At 30.4% G+C, this 24047-nt stretch overlaps 2 protein-coding genes and 1 long non-coding RNA gene across 8 annotated transcripts in view; 2 read left to right on the top strand and 1 right to left on the bottom strand.

Annotated features, from left to right (window-relative positions):
* Positions 1-1060: 1060 nt before the first annotated feature.
* Positions 1061-3138, bottom strand: LOC141451683 (uncharacterized). The gene is made up of 3 exons (XR_012456998.1): positions 2766-3138; positions 2319-2521; positions 1061-2083 (listed from the first exon to the last, which is right to left on the bottom strand). It is a non-coding gene; the product is annotated as an uncharacterized lncRNA (long non-coding RNA).
* Positions 3139-3213: 75 nt separating this feature from the next.
* Positions 3214-7214, top strand: LOC141451681 (RNA-binding protein 48-like). 4 transcript variants are annotated; one of them, XM_074123187.1, is made up of 6 exons: positions 3214-3351; positions 3622-3732; positions 3878-4071; positions 4709-4882; positions 5808-5886; positions 6005-7214. In XM_074123187.1, the coding sequence occupies exons 2-6, from the start codon at positions 3625-3627 to the stop codon at positions 6158-6160; spliced, it is 711 nt and encodes a 236-aa protein (XP_073979288.1). In that variant the 5' UTR covers positions 3214-3351; positions 3622-3624; the 3' UTR covers positions 6161-7214. The 4 variants fall into 4 exon arrangements, with proteins under 4 accessions (XP_073979288.1, XP_073979287.1, XP_073979286.1 ...); XM_074123186.1 differs by having other exon boundaries at positions 3214-3544; XM_074123185.1 differs by having other exon boundaries at positions 3215-3468.
* A 1094-nt stretch (positions 7215-8308) lies between these two features.
* Positions 8309-24047, top strand: part of LOC141451680 (choline/ethanolamine kinase-like) — a 33993-nt gene continuing 18254 nt past the window's right edge. The window contains exons 1-3 of one of the 3 annotated variants that reach the window (XM_074123183.1): positions 8309-8448; positions 9299-9593; positions 10950-11095. The gene's annotated coding sequence lies outside the window, so the exon portion shown is untranslated. Of the gene's footprint in view, positions 8449-9298; positions 9594-10949; positions 11096-14535; positions 15246-16906; positions 17071-24047 lie in introns of those variants that run through there. The other 2 variants (XM_074123182.1, XM_074123181.1) reach the window with 2 other exon arrangements.

The raw sequence follows: 24047 nt of genomic DNA, 5'->3' as shown, positions 1-24047 counted from the left end.
GGTTTTAAAATTCCTTCAAATTTGAAACCCTTATATCTCTGTTTGTATTGTTCTGATTTTAATGAATATTTACCGAATTGTAGAGAAAAGTTTCCTTTATAAATGGTAAAAATTGCATGTTTCTAATGGTTATAGTTTATGAAATACAGAAGGTTTAATTTTGGAGGTTTTCAAATTACAAACCCCCTTCAATTTACAATTTCTCTTCGTATCGTTTGTAGAGAAAACTTAGCTCTGTAACTGGTATAAATTGTAATGTGACTAGATGTTATATTTAGCCCTGCTCTTGTAAATGGACATTTGAAATTAACAAGTTAGTATTTTGAATTCAATCTAAGCCAGTATTCCTCTTTTTACCATTGTTTCTTGAAATTGCTGTATGCATTAAAAAGACCTAATGTGTAACACTTAGCCCTACAACTGTAATTGATTTTTTGAGCTAAAAATCACACTTTTCCAGTAATCAAGGCCTGAATTCAAACATTTTATTTCGTATAAGTAACTTGTATTATAAAGGATGGGTCAACAGTCTATTGCTCGCAGGCAATTATTTTTTTTAATAATGTCTTCTGTAAGGGTTCAAGATAAGATTATTCACAAGGAAATATAATAGGTAGCTCCTTTTAAAAAAAATAGAAATATACTTTCCCTAAAGTTGGCAATTTAGTGATCCACTAAAGAATAAATTGATTTTTTTAATGTACTTTTCCAGAAAGGATTGTTCTGTGAAAATGCAATCTAACACGTAATTAACGTGAAACGTTGCAGAAGCGGTTGAAATTTTACAACCATCTTCACAATCAATATTACGAGTTGTTCTATTAGCTCCTTTTGACTTTATAAATTCTCTTTTCTTGCATCAGTGGATCCATTCAGAAGAAACAGCATACCAGCAATTCTTCACATAAGACAGCATTCTCATATTTATCTACACTAGTTCGCATTTAACATATGATGGTATAAAAGTGAGTAGCGTTACTTCTTGCACTAAGCCAACATCTGCTTTATTCAATGTTTATTTTACTTTTTAAAGAAGGGTTATTGTGAAATAAAAAAAAAGTTATTCTTTTTTGTTTTTTATTTGAAGATCAAACTTAACAAATCTCAAAACTAAATAACCTCCTGACTTTATTATTAGCGGTTTTTTTGTCACCTCTCTAAATATTTTTAAACACTGTCTTTAGTTTTAACTAAATAAGGAGTACAATGTTACACAAAAACTATATAAAATGTAAAATTATTCAATTAACTGACTCAAAATATATTTTTTTTAAAAATCTCTAATGAATAATAATATAAGGAATGTTACCAAAATCCACTGTTTCACTTTTTTTTAAAAAAAAACTTCGTAGGTGTGCACTAGTTGCCAGCTATAGATGAAGGGTGATTATTTTCGAGACAGGTATACTATATCAAGGAAATTTTTAGAAGATAGAAGCTCAGGGAATCCTAGTAAATTAGAAGCACTCTGGGGGTTTTGCTTAGATGGGAAGATAACAGCCTTATTATAGTAAGTTCCCGAGCAGATTACGCACCTCAGCAATAATTGTAATCATTCTTTTCAGGGAAATCAGTTACATTATTAGAATAGTTGTTTGAAGAATAATACATCTTTGAATAAGTTAAAATAGATCATCTTTTCTTAATGCAAGACATCTTTGTACAGTGTGAAGAAATCGTTATGCTCATCTCAGCACTTCAAAAATGATACCTTTCATCATATTTAAAGCAATTTCATTGCTGATAAAGTTCTATCATTAATTTTTTAATTTTAATCAAAGACTGGAAAGCAACAGCTTCTTCTTAAGATGTTGTAACAGACATTTGCCCTAAATATGAATTGGTAATTTATTGATAATTTATACCAATACAATGAATTTTCTTTAAAATCATAATTAGTTACTTAAATATGATTATATGTACGAAGTTTTTATAAATCGATATAATCGACAATTGCATTAAAACATAAAAAATAAATCACTCAATATTCATGTCCCAATTCGTCATAAAAATAAAATCATCCGACAGTTTTTGAGTCCCATCAGTCTTCTCAGATGCAGTACGTCAACTTTTTCTTGAATGCCTTAAAACAGTTAAAAAAAATTAACTGAACTCACAAGTTTTACTTTAAAAGACTAAGACTAAAGAAAAAATGAAAACTAAACTTGACTGACTTGAAGTAATCAGTTTTCTAATTTTTGAGCTTTAAACATTATAATCGCAAACTTGTATTAAGTTAAATTAATTACGATTCGATTAATTAGTTAACATTAAATTAATAAAAACCAAAAAAAAATTCTAAAAAAAAGTATACTAACCATTTTCTGTTCACAGAGACTTCTGAGATTCAAATTCATTACTCGGATTTAAGTGGTCTGTAGTTTTCTGAACAGAAACTTCCATATCAATGGATTTTCATTTCTGATAGTTTCTTGAGAGAACAGACATGTTTCCACAATCTCAACCGTTCCTTTTTTCAAATGTTTGACATTTTTTGCCTTTTCTAGGTTTTCAATGTTTCCTACAAAAGTAGAAATAAATTATCATAATAGTCAACTTACAGTCACACAAACAATTAGGGGCTTTTCTGAAACTGTTGAAGGTTTTTCTAATCATTTCCTAATGACTTCTAAATGAACACCCAAAATTCAGCAGCATACAAGAGATTGATGGTACCGGTACTACACGTTAAAATGTAATTTAGACATAATTCATGAAAGGAATTATATATATTGCAGAAGAAATAAGGTTATAAAACCACTTACACGATTATATCCTCTGATTTTTTTCAACAGTTTCATTACTTGAGAGCCAGGTATCGTTCAGAAACAATATAATCACTTTTAGTTCAAGAAGTGATTTGATATGATCTTCAATGCCTTTTATAAGTTTCATTTTTTTAAAGTTTATATAAATAAAACATTTGAGAAGTTCCTAGTTATTGCTATATACATTGACAAGAATTCTGAAACCGTGTGAATTACTTGTTTCCACAATGGTAATACAAATTAGTAAGCCTAAAACACTTAATACGGTTGTAAACCAGATACCGGTACACTATAAAAACATAAACAAATCTAAGATACTTTAAATTCTTAGTTTGATATTCACATTTGATAACACATATTTCTTCTCAACTGTTAAGTTTGCAAAACAACCGTTAGTAGCGCAAATAATTTAATCAGGATAACCGTTTTAAGAGGTTCTGTTTGTTATGACTGTTACTGTTAGCGTCTAGTGATTGAATGCAGATTGCAAGTTTATTATGGTTGAGAAAAGGATATTTTATTCTACTCACTAGGGCTAAGATTTTCATTTTGTTTAATGCTGCGTCAACCACTGAGGCCATAAGTACACTATTTTTTTTATTATTATTTTTGACGTCGGAAGTCACTATTTCAAAAAAAGTTTCTTTTTTTTTGCATCATCTAGCTGACAAACTTAAAATAAAATTTGGTTTTATAGCAGGTTAGATAATTCAAGTTTCAGTTGGAATTTTTAGTAATTTCTTACTTATTTTTTAGTAAACTGAGGGGAAGACTGGGTAAAATTAAGTAATTGTTACTTATGTTTCTTACTTTATGATTTTTTTTTTTTAGCTGTTTGTTTCGTAACTTATAGGTAATGGATAAAAGTTACGATGATGCCATTGTACTCCCCCATCATGTACCTGAGGAATGTTGTAGAAGCAGAGCAACATATAGACAGGGAAAGAAACTTGCTGCTGTGAAGGTATCATCAAAACTGTATCCTACACAAAGCTAAAATGCGGAGATTTTTATGCTAGATTAGCAATTGTTTTTTCAATGTTACTTTTGATACAATTTATATTGATTATTTTTATTATTATTTTCCTTGACTAAGCGAGTATTCACAGGTTTACACTGTTAGCAAAGAATCTTCTCATCTCCTTGTATTCAATGTACCTGCAATTAATCTCAGCACTGAACTTCGGTTACTTTGTGAACGATTAGGAAAATTAGCTCTTTTTGAGAAATTAGCAAAAGGAATTGAAATAGAAGAATTCACTGAAGTATTTCATGTAAATTATTTAAAAGAACCAAGTGCCAGGTTAAGTATTATTATTATTAGTATTAATGTTGTTATAAAGTTGGATGGATGTCTTTCATTTGTGATTTAAAAGGTGTCTAATGAAATATTCATAAACCTACTTAATTCTACCTACTACTATCTAACACTTACTATAGTCCCTTAACTTCTTTTATAGAAAACAAAGGCAATTTGAATTAAAAACATTATTGATTATGTATTTTAAATGTGATAAAGACAATTGAGACAATGCTTGTACTTTTTTATAAGGACGCCATTAAGGTATGCGACAACACCTAGAAACGTTCATAAAATCTATGCTCTTTTCCTTAAAAATGTAGTGCTAATGGTTTTTAGGGGTAAAAGTTTACATATTTTTTGAAAATATCAGATTTGTATTAATTTATTTAAATACTTTTCTTTCTTTTTTCTGTAATTATCATTATTAATGCATACAAAATTAAACCCAGAATTTTCATTTATTCCATCTGGTTGGACACTAAGTTCTTTTACTTGGTTTTAAACTTTATAGTATTGTTTATAAATAAAGAATTAATTTAATTGGTATATTTCACTTGCTTCGCCTTCGAAATGTGTACATATAATTACAGTTTTGAGATTTGTGCGAATATATTTTAAATATTGACATTTTTTTTAGATATGCCAAGAAATTTTTGGATAATCGAAGCTTCTATGGTGGATTTCTTCATGTTTGTTATGCACCTGAAAAAGAAACATTAGAAGAAACTCGGATAAAGTTGATTACGAGGAGAAACGAGATCGCATTTCGTATAGGCAGAAAATTGAAGACGAACTCTTTAATCCCTTCTAGGCATGTTTTTTTTGTTCTTTTTCTTTATTTAGATGCATGAGGTAATTATTTTAATTTGTTTGTATGAATCGGAAAAAAATAAATAATTTGAAAGTAATGTATCTGCTGTTGGGCGCGAAGATTCTGCTAAATTCCTCTTTTCATTTGCTGGTCCTTTCATTGTAATGAAGATATTGCAGGGATTAGTTTTTAGACTTAGGTTTCAAATCTGTGAAGTCGGCTACCAAAGTTTGAGGAGCGACGGTTGGTGTGTATCCAGCTTCCGCATTGGCTAAGTATGGGGGGTTACTCCTTCTATCTGAGGTACCTGGAGCTTTTGAACTGGAGAGGTAGTAAGTTAGGGCCAGCATGCAAGATGAAAGTTTATCTAACTAGCCTCTGTTCTACTTGCTCAAGGTTCCACTGAATTTAGAATCCCAATTTTTAAATTTATTATAAATAGGAAAGCAGCCATTCTTACTAAATAATCTTCCGCTGGTAGTTTTAAGACATCACAAGCGCGATTGACTGGCAGTCGTAGACAAAATCTCTTACAACAATTGATAATATAGAATTAATAATGGAAAAGCATGCTATGCAATTGTAGCAGATACGAAGTATTGTGTACGTTTTGTACGCTTGCCCAGTTTACCAGCTTCAGGAAAAACTGTCTAAATCGTAATGCTCAACATATAAAAGTTGATTTACAATCTCTCAGAATAGAGATTTAGTAACGAACTTCGGGACACAAAATATTTAAATATTTATTACCATAATCTGAATATGTTTAGATTCAGATCTTTTGTGATAAGTAAATCAGTTATTGTTTTTGCGGGAGGCAAAGAATGAATAACTTTCATTCTTAATAATAACTTTTGAGTAATATTATGGATTCTGCGAAAAAAGAGAGTTTTTATTCTATTCTTAATATCGATACTTTTTTCAGGGTTAATAAAACTAATAAACGACCAGCTATTTTAGAATCTACCTACGCAGAAGAGTCAAGAACAAGTTTTCTAAATTTGGTAAGTTTTGTACTTAAATTATTACTTAGATTTATTTTATTTTTTTCAGCTTTTTGGTTCAATTAGAATTAATATATCTGTTTTAAGATGTTTTTATTTTTTATTATTATTAATCCAGGTACCCGATGTGGATAATCAGAAGGTACCACAGTTGGCCTCAGTTCCGCCCACATTAATCCCTGTGCCAATTTTAAAAAAGAAAACATACTGTAAAGAAGAACCACCGAAGAAAATTCCAAGAATAGTTTTTCACAAAAAGAATAATCCTGAATGAATTGAAAATAAACTTAATTCAATTTCTTGTTTTTCTAATATAATAATTTTTACTAGTTACTTTGTCATACAATTCTCTAAACCAGCAGATCATTGGTCGATTCGACAAAAGAGAGTTCACTCTTAGTTCTGCGCGTTTTTGGCAAAGTTACAGTGTAGCCAGCCTCTCTTGCTCTTGAACGTCTTTCAACACAGAAAAAAAAAACGAATAAATGTGTGCAATAAAAAAAATTAAATAGAAGTCAGAGACTATCTAAACTTTCACTTATTACAAATGTTACAAATAATAATTAAAAATTAATTAAAAATTTTCATTAAAAACATAAATTTTCGTAGTCGGAGTACTAGTTATTTGTTTTTGGCTAAGCTTCATTTATTATACGTTTTTTGAACACATTACCTCTACCAAATTTTGTCATCTTTTTTGCCTTAAATCTGCTCGGCATTTAGATCGCTAATTTATGGGTAAGCCCAATCAAAGGACTCATTTCAAGGAAAGAAACACATTACATCATATTAAAGTGTTTATATTATAAATTCATATGTGTCCATGTACATTTTGTATATATGAGTGTGGGCGAAGAAAAATATAAAAAGGTAAGCTGCGAAATCGAAGTGGTAACATTAATTAATAGGAGGAGTGGAATTGTGAGTACTGCATCGAATATTGAATCATGATATTAATAACGAAAAAGATTTGCTCAGTGGTTGTGCACTGAAGTGCCGTCAACTACTGCATTAATACCTACTTATAATTTCCCATCCTTCTTGCTGCTTACTGGCAGTAAAGTATCGAGAACGTACGCCTATGGGAGAAGAATCTACTAATTACCCAACGTCCTTCGATTTTGTAATTGATGGCAGGTCAATTAATTTATGTATCAAACTACTCAAATTATAATTTGAATTTAAACAGTAAAGGTTAGGTTAATTACAAAATCTTAGCTGTAATTGTTAAGAGAAATTAACACATAATTATTGTGAGCGTTTCTTTAGAAATAAATACCGAATTGTATTAAACAGTTAAGTGTAAAATAAAGAAATAATGATAACTTGTTAATTTTATTATTTATTAAAATGCCAGAACTGAATGCTGTTTCTGATTGATTCTTTATTTAAGTTAGATACCATTTGACTAATAAGTTCTTCAGAGAAGTAGTATGGTGTGATACATATTATTTAGAACATATTCATTACATATGTATGTTAAGTTGGAAAGTTGAAGCGAGATTACATGATGCACATGCAACTTTTATGGTAACCAAAAGCGAACTCATACTCATGCAAGAGATTTTGTTCTCACAAATACCCTTGGGGAGATGGAATCATAGTCTGTTTCACAATCCAAGAAACGCTCTAATAGGATACAAATCAAGTGGATGAAACAAATGTGTAAACATTGTAATACAAAGTGCATATTTTAAATAAATTTACTGTAGCAACGATCACTGAATCTTTATTATTATTAATTACAATTATCTAAATTTTATTAATTTAAAAAAAAGTTACAATTTTGTGAAATGAATTGCCTGCAAAAAACTCAATTTTACGTTGAAATTTGCTGCTTCATGAAGTTGGATTTTAGAATAAAAAAGAGTTTTACGAACTGTGGCAATGTTAATTATACAGTTATAAGCTAATAGTATTTCTACTAATAATTTATTACTTTTGTTGCCAAAATTTGCAATTAATTATTGAAATTCAAAGTTGGCTGCACTTAAGAGAAGTTGATTTAACAGCAATGGAAAGTTTCTTGTAAACTAGACAATAAGAAGAGGGAAATAAAAAGCATTTTAAGTTTGCAATGTTGTAATTATTAATTTGATTTCCAAATGAAAAATGGCTACAGGAAAAAGTTACTATAATGATTCTTCGTTTTCAAGGTTAGGTTTAACAATGTTTTTGAACACACGCACGCCCGAACAGATTTAACGTTCGTTCAGAAGTACATTTTATTACATTTAAGAACCTATTATTTAAATTATAGGTGTATGTAAATATTTTAATGCAATTCAGGAGCCATTGTAAAATATTGTTCCTAGCTTTTGGTGACTGAATTGTTTTTGTAATACTTGTGGTCATTTAAAAAAAAAAAAGATAATTATCGCCAGTTTCAGTCACTTATGTAAATGATTGAATTTGGCCATACTTTTTGTTCTAGCTAGAGTAATAAAGAAAATTGAAAAAGATGTATATTTTTATTTACAAAGTAAACGAGTGACAGATCTTTTAAACTTCTGGTATTGTTATTGGGAGAATTGATTTAACTGAAGAATCACCAAGTTGGTGGTAAGAAGTACTTTTCGTATTTAGCATGTGCAATGAAACATGAATGCAGTTGAATAATTATATTTAACCTTGAATTCAGTGGATAAATATACATTTGATTTGGCTTTTGTTTCCAAACTTAAATTTGGTCTGTAATATGTACTTTTTTTGGTAATGAAGAAAGAAGGTGTATGTATGTAGTTTTTTTTTAAAGACTGCCTGAACAAAGAAGAAAACGCTGAATGGATGAAAGTTGTTAATCCAATTTGACATTCTTGTCGAAACCCAAAAATCGAAAGAATATTTCACAGAAGCGATATTTATTTATTTAGTTATTTTTTTGAGATTTTCTCGATTATGTCACACATAATGTTCATTAAACTTAGTACGCTATTTATTCATGCTTATTTTAATTTGTATTTTGCAAGAAAAATAGATATTCCGAGGAGTTCTAAGGGATTTACATTACGTTTCACTTTAAAAGACGCTATCAGAACAAGTTAAGTTATGCCTGTTAATATTAAAAGCATTCTAATGATTTCAAATTTGAATTGCTGGTAAACTAAAAGTATTATTTTATGAAACCAACATGGAATTTTCTCAAAAACCACTACATTAGTATTATTTACTCTTAGGATAAGAATTGTACTCAGATCACAAAGTGATATATCTGCCACTGGTATGTATTTATTAATTTTTCTTAGAAAAGTCAATTTATAGGCAGATTAGGGATACTGGAGATGGTAGGGCATATTATAGGGATTGAATGACTGTTGAACTATGGACAAAATGTATATTAAAACTGTCCCGTAGGACAGTTGTATAAGGTTGCCCGTCAATTATATATTTTTATTCTAAACCTGTATTGTAGGGACAGTAACACGAAAGACGCTAAGATGGTGAGTCATCTGTAGAAGAAGTAAGAGTCGAGGAGAGCAAAGAGGCTTTTTGCCGAGTAATCGGAAGGATAGGAGGCCATGGTTACGATGGTTAGATGGTGTGCATATTTGGAGTGAGACGGATGACCTAGGAAAGAGAGGAGTAGTTGAGAAGCTGAAAGAGGTGTGAGACTTATGAAGAAGTAGATGAGACCTCTAGACCTATTGAACAGAGGACGCTGTTCCCAACATTCGTACATTAATTCAGAAAAAAAGTAACCGTAGAAGGTAAATTTTTTATTAGTAGTAAGTGGATAGCAAGAAATGTCTTTTGAGTGTTCACAACAGATTTACTGGGGTGCGCAATCCTAATTTTCTCTTATGGCTGACACGTAATCAATCACAAATTTTCTGTTACTGATATAAAGTTAAAAAATATATCTGCCAAAACTTCTTTGTGTAATTAGTAATCTGGTTTAGACATTCTTACGATTTCTATTACTACTTTTTTGTTTTTCACATTAAGGCGCTTTAACATCCTGTGGTTATTTGCACCCGGAGCTTTTTTGCAGTACTGCTGGCCTCCAAACAAAAGTGTTGATCATAGGTTAGTGAGCTGTTAGAAGCCCCTTATAAAATAAATACCATTAACCGCAAGTTCCGAACTTTTGATTCATATTTAATTTTTATTTCGTAGCAGGAATATACCCACCCCTATCTCAAAAAATACCTTTAATCTCATTTCAGGAAAATTGTTCGAGTAATAGTTGTAGTTTATGTTTTTAAACATTATTTACTTAGTTTAGATGAAATCTTAGGAGCTGTTAATGAGAAAATTTCAGAAAAGAGAAAATCTATCAGGTAAAGTGGTACTCAATCCGACGATTTTCTTCAAAATTGGAAATTCAGTTCGTGGAAAATGGTATAAATAGAGGTTTTAGGTGGACTTACGTTGACAAGAAACCTATTATGGCATGCTTGGTAGGCACGTACCAAGAGCTAAATATAAAATTTGAATTTTCTGTAATTTTTCGTTTTTTAGATACATACACACTCATTCAAATCAATTCCCGTACACATAGTCCCTACCCGCATGTAAGAGGTATTGTAGACTACAACTTAAGTTCACTCATTTATAAAAAAATATAAGCATAAAAGGTTTAAGCCTATTCTTGCTTTAATTAACTGTATATAGTAAGGTTTTTTTTTAAGTTTTTTGCCTTAGTATTAAGTTCGACTTATACCGACCAATGTAAATATTTAAGTTGTGGAGAGTATATAGGCACTGCAGCCTGAAACCTCCTTTGTATAAGTATATATTTTTGTACAACTGTTTTTAAATTGTAATTAAACTTTTTCAATTTCAATTCAAACCAATTTGTTTAAACCACTTTGAACTCAGAGAACTTCGTACGTTTCCGATGAGAATTCAAAATAAACAATCAGAAAATACTACGTTCTCTTAAAATTAAAAAAAGAATGTACGGACCATTGAGTCTTGTAGTTCTTATTCCTTAGATAATTAGAAAGACTAATGAATTGAAATAAAACTGCGTGATATTTAAATTATTTTTACGTCATTTGGCGCTGTTCAACGTTGCATTCGTTTTTATTTCTTTAACTCATGATTTTTTTACTTTACAGTTTAAACTGCTTGACGACGTCTTCGTCGTAAGGATCATCTTGGCTATTGTCTGAAGCAAATATTGTGATTATTCTTTTGGAGATAAGCAGAATATGTTTGCGACCGACGTTAGCTACGCTGAGTGCAGCTGAACGCAACAACGAAGGTAACAACTTATTTTAGACTAATCGCATATGATATATGATGTGTTTTATGAAATCAGTGGAAATTTTGTATGAGAATATAATTTAATCCTCGTTAATATAAATGGCATTTACATTTAAAATGCACTTTAGAAGAAAGGTTAGCCTTCCTCATCCATAGAAAATTAATTAAAATTTCTTTGGATAATGTTCCAAATAAAAGTTATAGACTCCTACGTATGAATGTTGTAGAAAAAAATACGAAAAATCTTTTAAGAAAAGAAGTAACAATTCCCTATGCATGGTTTTGTTGAAACAGTTCTTTGGCCAAGCTGTCCCCACATCCGCGTTGCCTTGAATACCTCAATAGCCAGGAATCCATTAAAGCTTAACTCTGTTGTCCAAACAAACGTACTATACCATGAGCTAAAAGCGGCTGCCGGCGAATCTACAAGGAGATAGTTAATTGTACACTTGAGGCCTGTACAATTTATGATACATTGTGAATAATACTTGAATGTTATTTACCCCTTGAAGTTAGACTCACATTTACTAATTGCCAAACTCTTATTAAATTTGCGGTTTAAAAACAAATAATCCAAATATCAAATTTTAATACTGAGATTGTCTGGAATTTCTGCTCCTAAAACTTATATATTCAATTTTGTAGAAATTATTTTTTTCACACAGTAAAGCTTCACATAAAACACCTTAAAACGTGTACTTTATGAAAAAGAAAAAAACGCAAAAAATAAACTTGATTCCATTTCTTTCTCTTACGAGAAATAATGAGAAATAAAAATAATATAAGTGGATTTCTTGGGGGAAATACACTTTAATTAGCATTATGTAATAACGGCATTTATAGAAAGCGGTATGTATATCTATCTCTTTATCAAGCCGATAAAACCATGTTTAATATGTATATCTCTTCAATGAACTAAAGAATGCACTTAAGTGGGGATATCTTTTCTTTTTATTAATGGGGGAATTTAGAGATTATTGTCTCTTATAATCGTATCTTAATTAATTCGGTTTTAAGAGGCAAATATAGGTAGACAAACAAAGAAGTACAGTGTATGTTAAACAAACACCTGCCTGACAGGCATAAAACGAAATCGATGAGTAATATAAATAATAATAATGTTCATTACATAAATGTTTTGTAAGTGTTAATTCCATTTCATTCAAAGTAATCCATTTTTTTTTAATTTTGTTTATTTATTTATTTTTTTAATCTAAATACAAATCATTATCTTCGAGTATTACATTCGTGCAGCTTTTCGATTACGTATTTTTGCCGAAAATACACTTTTTTGCCTTCCTCAGAACACGTAAAAGTTTACTGAAAGATATATTGTTATTTCGGCTCGGACTTCCTGTAATAAATTTTTGGTCAAAAACGATTCACCGTCTCAGCATGTCACTAAGTTTTTATCCCAGAGCTTATTTCTGGGTTTTCATGAGGATTTGATATAAAAATTTTGAACTTTTTGCAGTTTTCTTTTTTTTATTTGTGGTGTTCTCTCTTCACACGCTCACGCACACATTCGCATGGCCAATTTGAAAAAAAAACACACTTTTTCGAATTTAGGAGTCTTCAAAAATATTTCCTAGGATAACTCAAAATTAGGTTGCACACGTTAAATATTATAGTACAAATACTAGTACGATGTTACTGAGGCAATTTCTCTTTATCTCAATTAAACACTTTTCAAATTCTTGTTAAAACTTACGAAAAAAATATTAAAACGTAAATTGAAAGCTATTAAATCAAATATGACTTGTGCGCAAGCGCTAAAATATTGAACACCAAATAATGATGGCAACGTAAAAACAATAGTATGTTACAGTTTATTGCAAAAATGAAATAGAAAAATTGAAGTAACTTTCTTTTGATAGTTTTCAATTAAGAGAGCCGATTAGTGAACCTGTCTGAGTAACCTTGTCCCCTTCTAAGGTGGCTGAACAGATGTATTGCTAGACTGTATCAATGGGCAGTACAACATTAAGCAAACGACGTAGTTACTGCTTTGCTTAAATGGGTTTTTCCCATTTTATTTTGGTCAAATAATAAACAAAAAAAGAAGGTAATTTTAATAAGTTGTTCGGAGTATTAGAAAATACTATCTTCTATTACGTTGCTATTTTTTTAAAAAACTGTTTATGTAATAATTCCAAGGAAAGAACAAACCACTAGTTTCCTTTTGTTTGTGTGATTTTTAATGAAGCTATTTATTATATAATCAATGAATAGTTTGGAAAAAATATAGAATAAAACGCTGATTATAAGCAATTGTTTTTAATCATCTACTGTATTACATGAAAGTCATGCTTTTCTCAATTATTGTCATTACTTGGTTTTAACAACTAACTGCGCTGTGGATAGTCATGAAGACACAAGTCAATTTAACATTTTTTTGAAATTTGCTCTGAAATTTTTGAAAAACATTCTGTAAAACAAAAAATCGGGAGTAAAACACTTTTGTGAATTACTCTAAACGTTTTTTTGGAGGGGTTTACTATAGAAAGTCTTACAGTAGTCAAAAATTTACCTTATCCATCCGTAATAAATTTAATTTTTACTATATTGTAGGATGTCAAAACAGTAGAATTTGAAATGTAAATGCAATCGCGGAAAAATGTAAAAAAAACTTCGGAAAATTAGCTAAGTATCATGCTCTTAGCTCTGTTCACAGATTAAACAGATTTTTTGCAGTATTCTTAAATTTTATAACTCAGTTTTAATAGGTAAGAAAATGGCTGAGTTTCGGGATTAAATTACTTTTTTTATATCAGACTCGGTTTCGTTTTTATTCTGAAGTCTACACCTGACGAATGATTGAGGAATTTAAGTGACCTTACTTAAAAAGTTAAACTTTAAATTAATTTTGAACTTTAAAAGGAAAACCATGCTCTTTATGATGTTCTTAATTCCAAACAACCAGTTCTTGTAACTAACAGTTCTTCTATTTTATTATTCTATCTTATTAATTCGTGGATTCCCTAATCTGCCTTGCGCAATCTTTCTATAGAAATCGTATATCTAATAATTTATGATTAGGGGGAGAGACCTTAACAAAAAAAAAATGCGGTGAGAACCCTCTCACGATTTTGTCTAATTCTCATTCTCATGGTTACAAGTGACACTTATAAAACTTAGTACTCATGGTGGTCAAAACTTATTTATGTACAAACATTTTTCGGGACGATTTGGTCAAGAGCACAGCTGGGTTGAATGCGAGTAAATAGTCTTTCCTATTTAAGTGTCCTATTAAGTGTCTGCGGTCATATGTTATATATTATATAGATAAACAAAAGCTTATCCAACAATTTTTCAACATTGCTAAACAAATTTTTCGAAATTATATTTGTATTTACTACTTTTTTCTTTTCTATGTGATCCTCAATAATTGCATCAATTGATTTGCTGTAACATTTTCATCGTACTTGTTAAAAACCGTTTTTTTCTGTTGTTTTTTTTTTTGAAAAAATTATGTTCCAAGTTGAGTTGAAAATATTTTCTCTTCTATGTTGAGGCCAATCATCTTCTACCTTAGATAATATTATGGAATATTTCAAAGATAACTAAAAATTCCACGTTAGAGAAAAATTGTATTATCGATTTGTGAATCAACAGATCCTTATGGATTATATTTATTGAGATAATATTATTGTGTAGGTGGAAAATGATTAAAGTCACATTCGGCTGAACTCGGTTGATTCCGTGGTGACAGTGGCGGGGTACTGCAACCCTTTCTGGCTAGCAACTGGGCTAGACTTTCTTCAGTACGATATCTGACTTACAGTGTGGCGACAACAAAAGGCATAAAGCAAATATTACGTACTTACAATTTGAATCAATATTATATTAAATGATCTTTTCATTTGATGCAATACACATCGTTCATAAAATTCATCTGTAGATAATTCTAAAAGAAAATAAGCTAAATTGTGAATAACAATTCATTTCTTTTCAATAAAAATAACTCCTGGAATAGTGGTGTCTGTAAACAAATGGGTTGATAGAATATTTCGTACAAATAGAAAATTAGCTGACTTTCAACTAAAAAGAGATTTGAAAGTGGATTTATTGGTGAATAAACGATTGGTAGTGGCCTATGGTAGTGTTCTTTGTGAAACTTCACTGTATTCGTATAGTATTACCGGCAGGTTAGTAGTTTGTGTTTATTTATTTTTTATGAATCATTAATGCTGGCGTCTTAAATCTGTATAATGAGAGTAATGGGAATTAAGGAGATGTTTTTGAGATAATTTCCAAGTTTTATTTGAACGTTTCATTATGAAAAATTTGGAAATGATACAATCTTTCAGGATTCCTATTATTTTCTCAGAATCTAAGAACAAACATTTGCTTGTTCTGCTCAATCAGAATAAGACTTAATCATTTTTGCCGCATTTCTTTTTTTGTTATTTATTATTGATTAGTTTCGTAAGAAATACTCTTTCTGAATAAGTATGAGGATAAGTGAATTAACTCCACTTTTAATGAATTTTTTAGTATTTTTTCTTCCACTGTCATGAACTTTTGTGAACTGACATGCTCGTAAAAACAGTAACCTTATCGGCAACTGAAAAAAGAAAACTAAAACATTGCGTAACAGGTTTCAGTTATGCTTTAAGTCTTGAACTCCTAAGATCTTCTAATTATTATATCCTACCCTAGCTTAATCCTAAAATGAATTTTAAGCAACTTTCATACAAATGTGATTGCGTACTTACGCGTAGTTAGTAGTAAGTATAAAGAAATCAACCGAAGTTGTTTTCAAGAAAATCGCGGAAAATTTAAAGATGCGGGAATCTCAATATTTTCAATTTTGAATCTCAGCAATTCATTTAAACCTCGTCATTATTATATAAAAACAATTCCACACGTCACTCTATAACGGTACTTTAATGGGAGGTCAATCCATAAATCCTCTTCCTTCCTTAATCAAACTTTCCTGAAAAATATTACAATTAAAGACTAAAGTGACTAGTGAGTGTACTAAGTGAAGCTATTCAATGAAGTGACTTTCGGTGGATAGAATTCGAACCTTACAGGGTCTTCAAATTAAAAGAAATATCAATTTAGAACTATCTATCATTTTCCGATTTTAATTTCGCTGACTCACAGGCAGACTAATTTGTAAATAAAAATGAAGTACTTTTTCTTGTTCCGTGGCCCTTAAAATATACACGATTACACTTTTCTCACGGGGGTTAAGAGAAAGCACAATGTTCCCTTTAAAATTTAAAAGAAAATCCTTCTTCCTTTAAAATTTGAAATTCGCGAGTTTCAAATTATTTTGCTAATTATTTATTAATAATCGTAAGCATTATTTCGTACTGATTGCATTTTAGGAATTAATTATAGGTAAATTGGTCTTTTCAGTTTATAGTTTGAGTACATTGGCACGTTGTCTGTGATATCACATTCTTTATCTCTATCACATGAACACGTGTGAATGACAAAACCGATCGTGTAATGATAAAGATTAGACGATAATGATCGTCTAATTTATACAAAGTCCCCACACAAGTCTCTCGCAAAAGAAGTATGTATTGTAATCTTGCTGATTTTCAATATTATATTTACACTGAATATACATATTTTGAGGACTTCTGAAAAAAAAATGGGTGAATATGGGAAGTGATTTTTATAGCTCAAAACAGAAAATTTCAAAAAGTTCATTTCACATTTGATTTAGGTTTGCTTGATAAAAATTGATTTAACAATAGAAATTGGCTAAATTAAAAAAGAGAATTTCGAACATTATTATAATTCTTATATATAATTATTATATTATTTATTTATTTTATTTTATTTAAAGATAAGGACCATGTACATTTGAAGAAGCTCCTGTAGGAAACCGTATTGTAACCTCAGGTTTTTAATTAGAAAGTTCTTCGCCGTCCTGGCATCGTTTTAAGACTCGACAGTGGAAACTCGTTTTTCCGGGAGCTAGCAGAATTCAATTAAAATAACAAGAGTAACGTATGTTCTTCATCATTTATTTTTCATTTTCCATTACTATTGCTTAAGAAAAGTATAAATATCTTTCAAAATTTAGTTTTCGTTGAAGATATCAATTTAAATTGTTGGCAAGGTTCTATGCTGATGGACAAAGCAGTCCAGCGGTCAAGATCTTATTAGCTAGAATTTTTAACCGGAAAAAACTGCATGAAAAACCCTGATGTGAACGAACACACACGATACTCAAAGATGTATTTATTTATTTTTTTTCTCATCTTAAAAAATTGAAATCATATTTAATTCCCTCCAGAAATTATAGATTTTATAAAGCAAATGATACCTTATAGAGCCCAAACTCATTTCAAAGAACTGCCTACAAAAAGGTTTTGTCATAAAAATGATGCAGTGAAATGACTTATAATAAGTCATTTAAAATCAGCGATGTTATATTTCGTAGCTTTCAGAAAGTTGTAGGAATAATTTTCGAGAAAGAAACTCGGAATTTTAGTGACTTTTAACAGCATAAGTGAATACACTGTAACGGCACAGAGAGAAAAGTCTATCATAAACGCTCCCCACTTACAATTGTCACTGCACCTACTTTTTTTTAAAAAACTGCAAGGGAATTATTTACAAAATATATTAAAATTCTGAAAAATCTATTCACTTTCGGTTTCTGACCAAAACTTTATTTCCTCGCATCCTCTGGTGCTTCATTTGATAAATTTCAAAATTGGACTTAATTTTTCATTGTGTTTTTGGAGTGTTACCGCTGGGTAACTTCTCCACTCTGTTATTCTGTTATTTATTGTTATCATTGTTGCTTATAACGCAAAATGCGTTGATTGTAACTAAATAAATGATTAAAAAAAAAAAAAAATTCATTGTTGAGTTGTCAAACACACATACACACCCAGGGCAAAATGCCACTTTTTGGATATTTAATGTATGAAATATCTATGTAAAACAAAATTACTAGTTTGCTATAAGCGTTTAAACCTCATTTTATCTTCTTGATTTTGATATCTGCTGCTGATAACTACAACCATTTGTTGATGGCCACATTCCACTTTTTTTCAGATTTCTAGGCGACCTTCATGAGCATTGATTAGTAATAAAAAAAAAAAATGACAAGTTGTTTGCATTTTTCAACAATTAGCACCTACTTGCATTCAAACTTGCTTCTCATGTTTGAGAATTAGAAATATGACAGTTTTACAGGACCTTTTTATCGGTATCATGTTCCATTGTCCTCAAGTATGCCAAGCATTTGATGGTATAGTTCCGTTTTGTTACATTCCTGGTTTTTCCACGCTGCTAGTTATTTATTTTGTTTGCTTCGACCGCCAGGGTCACTCGCTGTCACAGTTGTTTCGTCATTTCACGGAATAACCAGAATCGATTAAAACTATGCTTTTACATCTATTGCCCTCTAGGAACCACTAAAAATTTAAAAAGGATTTCAATTAGAAATCTCAGCAAATAAAAGAGAAATTATTTTTAAATTAGATTTTTCAAACATAGGATCCTTGCAACGCTTTTCATTTTAGATAACATGCATTTTAATGTGCATAAGTTTGCATTTTAATGAAAATCTCTCCCAGAGAATTCTCCTTAAATCAGCTTTTCTAAGTGATATTAAATTAAAATCTATTCAGAATATCCTGAGAAATGTTAATACTAAAATTTTAGTGTTTGCGACCCCCATAACGTAACCTATGACTCTAGTTTTGTAAATTTGGCTAGCTCTAGCATGATCGGGAGTTAATATTTTCTGTATATAATTATCTGCATGAAGAGAAACTGTATAAAGAGTGAATTATCCGCTGATAACACTGTTTGTTTTTCTCTGATGTTACTACATCGCTCGGATAACGTCATGGAACTTTGTAACTGGCTGTTACAAATTTGGTTCATATGTTACACCATTATTGCCAAATAGACAAACCTTCACCCGTCCGAATGCCTAGCAGGTATTCTATATGTTTTAATTAACTTATTAAAGTGAAGGTTTCGTACATAACTGGGTACCAAATTTAAATTTAAGTCTTCAGTACTGTAACGCTTAAGCTGTATTATTTTTATTAATAAGTAGTTATTCAAATTAGTTTTATTTTTTAATTTTTGGAGAGTCTCAGTCTTTCAGAATGCTCATTATTTCCTAATTGGAAGCTTTCGTAGTCGTGCTCTTAAGATCGCAATAAAACAGTGTCAGAACAGTTTGCGTGTTCTAGCACCATTTGCCTTCCTTTGCCCCGACATCATGTAGGTCAGTTCTAATTAACCAAGAATAAAATTCAGAATTATTCCCAATTTTAGATCAACTGCATTATAGAATCTAAAAATTAAATAGTTTCTTAACTTGACATAGTAATTAGGAATTTTTAATGATATAAGCACAGAATCAGAGAAACACTAAAGATTCCAAAATTGGTAACAAATGATAGAAATTAAAAATGCATCTACAAAAGTAACTAATCTTTGATTATATTAAAGGACTTAAGAATTCTCTCGGACCTCTTAAAGTGAACTGATATCTGTGAATTGTATATTTTTATTCTTGTACATCCAGTGATAAAAATGTATGGTGTGTTTGCATAAATATTTAATATAATGATTCTATATTTATGATAAATTATTTTTAGTATTTGTGAAGATAATTTTTTCATATAATTTGTATAAAGATATAAAACACTTGACTTTCTATCTGCTGTTCGTATTGCAGTTGATTTAAGGTTTAGTTGCTCATCATATTGAAATAATATTATAGTAGGATGTTTTCTAAATAAAGTAATGGCTTTAAAACTTTTACCTCTGATATTAATGAAAGCTTGATTCCAGACCTGCTACCCGTAGATATTCTGTTTTTCTAGCATCTGTTTTCCTTATAATTTTAATATTGACTTCCTGAATGAGTTATGCTAAACGTTTGTTCTTTTAGAGTTTTATTTATATTTCTCCATCATGGTTTCAGGCCTATCGGTGTACTGCGCTATCTGACTGCATCAACACTAGTATAAACATTCACGTTACCTGAAAGCGTTTAGTTTAGTTTACAACAGCCACATGACTCAGGATAATTATTCTTCAATGTTGCGAAAGAAAAAATTAGTAATTAAAGTGACTCATTAGCAATTAGATAAATATAAAATTCGTGTTCAAATCTGATTTTATTTTATTTGCTGGTTTCAAAGAAAGTCAATTTTTCTATGGAATCTATTAAAAATGTGCATTAAATTTGAAAATTGAAATTAAAAATGCTGCATTGTTAACAGATCGACTTAAAATTGCAGTCTCAGATATCATTATCCTTTATGCAACGCATGATATGTGATAAAGAATGTGTATCACTAACTAATCAATTAGTTACATCATTTTAATACATTTTTCATAATAAATTATGCATTTTTAAAGAAGTTCTTAAAGAAAGTGAACTTTCTTTAAAATTTGAAGCAATAAACTTTGTTTAAGCGAGATTCTTTGGAAGGTGTAAAGTTATGTTCTCTTCATAAGTGCGGTTTTACTAAATAGTGCAATTCTCAACACCCATTAAAATCAACCTTTATACAACTGCTCTATCGGACAATTTTAATATTTAGGGCATATGAATGTCTTAATCAAAATTACAAATAGGAGGAATATGATGTTTCCAGAAGGGTGCTTAATAGGACATTAACGACTTTTAAGAGTTTTCTATTGGTTAGAAACTCTCAGGTTATGAAGTAGAAGGGTTCTTAAGGGCTGGTGATATCAAGGTTCTCTTTGTGAATCTCATTAATTTAAGTGGCATGCGTAAAAATTAGGAAAAAATCTTGAGTGTTCATGTATTTTTTATTTTTTTGGGGGGGAATGCAGAAAAATAAGCGATTGAATTCCCTCTGCTGCAATTACACTATTCTCTAGTTTTCCACTTGAAGTTTTCTTAAAAATAGTACCTCCAATTTTCTTTAAACTTTGTATTTAGGTAGTTTTTATTCGCAAAACTTGGAAAATTAGTTTTGGGCACTTAATAGCCCGTGCTTTGTGAGATTTTGTGTTTCTTTTCTAAGACTGTATTAGTTGCGCTAGTAGTCCAGTTCAACAAGATAGTTTTCTCTTGATGAAATAAGAGATTTCAATAGAATTAACCGGTTATGATAACCTTACATCCTTATATAACCTTACATACTATTATGAATTATCATTCTGATTGATGATTTATGAGTCATTTTCATTATGTGCAGTGCATTGATTAGAGTATTAACAATTTAACATTATTAGAGTGCATTATTGGAGTATTAACATTATCTATACACAAATTTTTACAATTGCATCAGTTACCAAAACAAATTAATTCTTATTAGCATAGAGTAACCCTGAACATAAAGAATTCTTGAAGGCCAAACATCTGATTTACTTCAATCGCCTAGACATAATACATTTAGAATTAATACATTTTAGTAGAATCTTTAGGATTAATCCTGATATGCCTTTTTTTTTATTACTATACTAATTGCAAATATTTAATACAGTTCAGCTGTTGATTGTATCAAATTAAAATTACCCACAATTATAGAACTCATTTTATCAAGACACAGTAATTATGCGCTCTCTTTGATAGTAATACCTCGTAGGACTTGCATCACTTTCGTTTTGAATCCAATTTACTTTCGCATTCATCTTATCCCTTAGGTATAAAATGTGTTTCTTGAAATACTGGCTACTGGACCTTTTATATGATCAAGATAATGCAATAGTTCTATTATATATTATAAACAGGCTCAAACCCAAAGCTTTTCTATTACATGGTTGACTTTTTACTTTCCAATTTGTGGTAAAGCGTTTCCTTTAAAGTGGAGTTGCAAGTTTTGAAATGCTTAAACACTCAGAAATGGTCTATTTTTTCATTTATTTTTCTTCTTAAATCAGTTAACAGCGATTAAACTTCACTAATATTGAAAAAAAAAAGAAAAAGCATAATAATGAGGTTAAAAAAAGATTTAATCTTGATTAGTACAGTGAGAAATAGACAGACTTTTAATAATACTGCTGCCATTTTTAGCGGCACGTTAAAAAAAAGCACGTGGTTGTCTGAACGAGTAGGGTAAATAAATCTGGCTAGAGTTGTATACAAATATTTTCGGCGGCCGACCTTCAAGCTGTTTAATCTAGAAACTGATATGATGCCATAATCTATATCGTGTGATGTACGACCTAGAATCTACAGTTACTACCGTTTCCGAGGTACTTCCTCCTTGTAAGCTTGCGTGAATATTGATCTTTCTTTTCTCTCTTTTAGGGAGATTATGTTCATTCAGATCCATGTAGTGGATGATGTTCATATTTTTGTTTTAACTCAATTTATTAAATCAGTTAGATTTTAATAGTCACGTGCATTGCAATCTGTAGACTTTACTGGTACGGAAAATGGATTACAAACCTAAGACACGCCCTTACTATTTAGGAAACTTAAGTTTTATAAGTTCAGTAAGTGTTCTAAAAATTCTTAAGAAACTTTTTTATCTACTTTAAAATTAATTCCGTCAAGAAGACGAAAAAATGATCTACAAGTTATTTTGTTCAAAGTAAATATTCAAAATTGTTTGCTCTAAAACGGTACAGTTTTATTTCTTCTGTTTAAGAAATAAAATAATATTGTTTGCTTCAGCCATTTTTATTTTTAGAATTTTAAAAAATATCTTCGGTTATTCATAAGAAACCCTGCCCTTAAAGAGTTTTTTGTGAGTGCAAATGAAAAGTGAGTTTCTATTGAGAGTTAAATGTTTTTGCAAGTAGCATGTGTAGGTATGTATGATTAAAACAAAGATAAATTTATGGTTATGTAATTATACATGAAGTCCATATTCGAGAAAATGGATCCATTTAGTAAAGTAATAAAGAATTTTCTTCAAAGTCGTACCACCACAGTGAATGTCCAGATTCAGAAAAATGGCATCTCAGGGGAAAACTATCCAATCCTTTTCCCAGGGGTTCCTTTAAGCGAATTTGTTAGGATAAAGTTGATACTACGAATTACAGACGTACTTATACATATATGCAATTAGTACAAGTTACGGTGGAATACACCACATACACTCACTCACTACAAAGTGGAAAATTCCACTTTGTGAAAACTGGACTCAGAGGACTTTGAAACAACTATTTCTGATAAAAATGCCGGAATCGGAAATACTTTTCTTACTTTTTGAGATAAAGTTAAAGTAATAAACCGTGTACTCTATTCAAACTATTTCACTAAATACTATTATCAGCAATTTATCTTGTAAAATAATATGTTTGCCCTTGAATTCTTAGTTTATTATTATTTTTATATTCGTCAGCCATAACTATTCTATTCTTGTTTTCTTTATTGACATTTTAAAAGTTTTAAAATTCTTGAAAAATTGTTGCTCTTAAAATAAAGACCCATAAAATGTTTTGCCCAGAAGGGAGAAAATTAAATTCGTTAAATTAATTAAAGATGAAGGAAGAGCAATCTTTAATAATCCTTTTTTCGATAGATTCAGTGGGCCTCAAAAGGGTACGAGGGGGTACCCAAAAATAACCGGAATTGCGTTGCCGCGCATGGAGCTTATGTAGTACGCATTTCTGCCGCTAGACGTGTATAGCGCAATTCCTTGCCAGTTCAGTCCTGCCTGTGTTGTCTGCCTGGCTTGTTCTGTTCATCTGCAGTGATTGTTTTTACCAGCGCTGTTTTGTTCTTTTTTCGTTTTTTATGATGGCAAGTTTAAGTGAACAACGTGCAGCTCTGAAATTTTGTTTTCTACTCGGCAAAAATGCTGCTGAAAGTGTTTTAATGTTGAAAACAGCTTACAAAGATGACGCTATGGGAAAAACTCAAGTATACGAGTGGTTTACTCGGTTTAAAAATGGCGACATGTCGATTGATGACAAACCTCGTTCTGGACGTCCATCAACTGCCCGAATCGACGAAAATGTTGAAAAAATTCGAGAGCTGGTGTTCACAGACCGTCGACAGACAATTGATCAACTGTCAG

Source organism: Rhodnius prolixus, unplaced genomic scaffold (assembly GCF_049639745.1).
Source record: "Rhodnius prolixus isolate KJV_2025 unplaced genomic scaffold, Rpr scaffold_14, whole genome shotgun sequence".
In the NCBI taxonomy this organism is placed as follows: Eukaryota; Metazoa; Arthropoda; class Insecta; order Hemiptera; family Reduviidae; genus Rhodnius; species Rhodnius prolixus.
The sequence above is the reverse complement of the archived record's forward strand: the minus strand, read 5'-3'. Positions and strand labels throughout refer to the sequence as shown.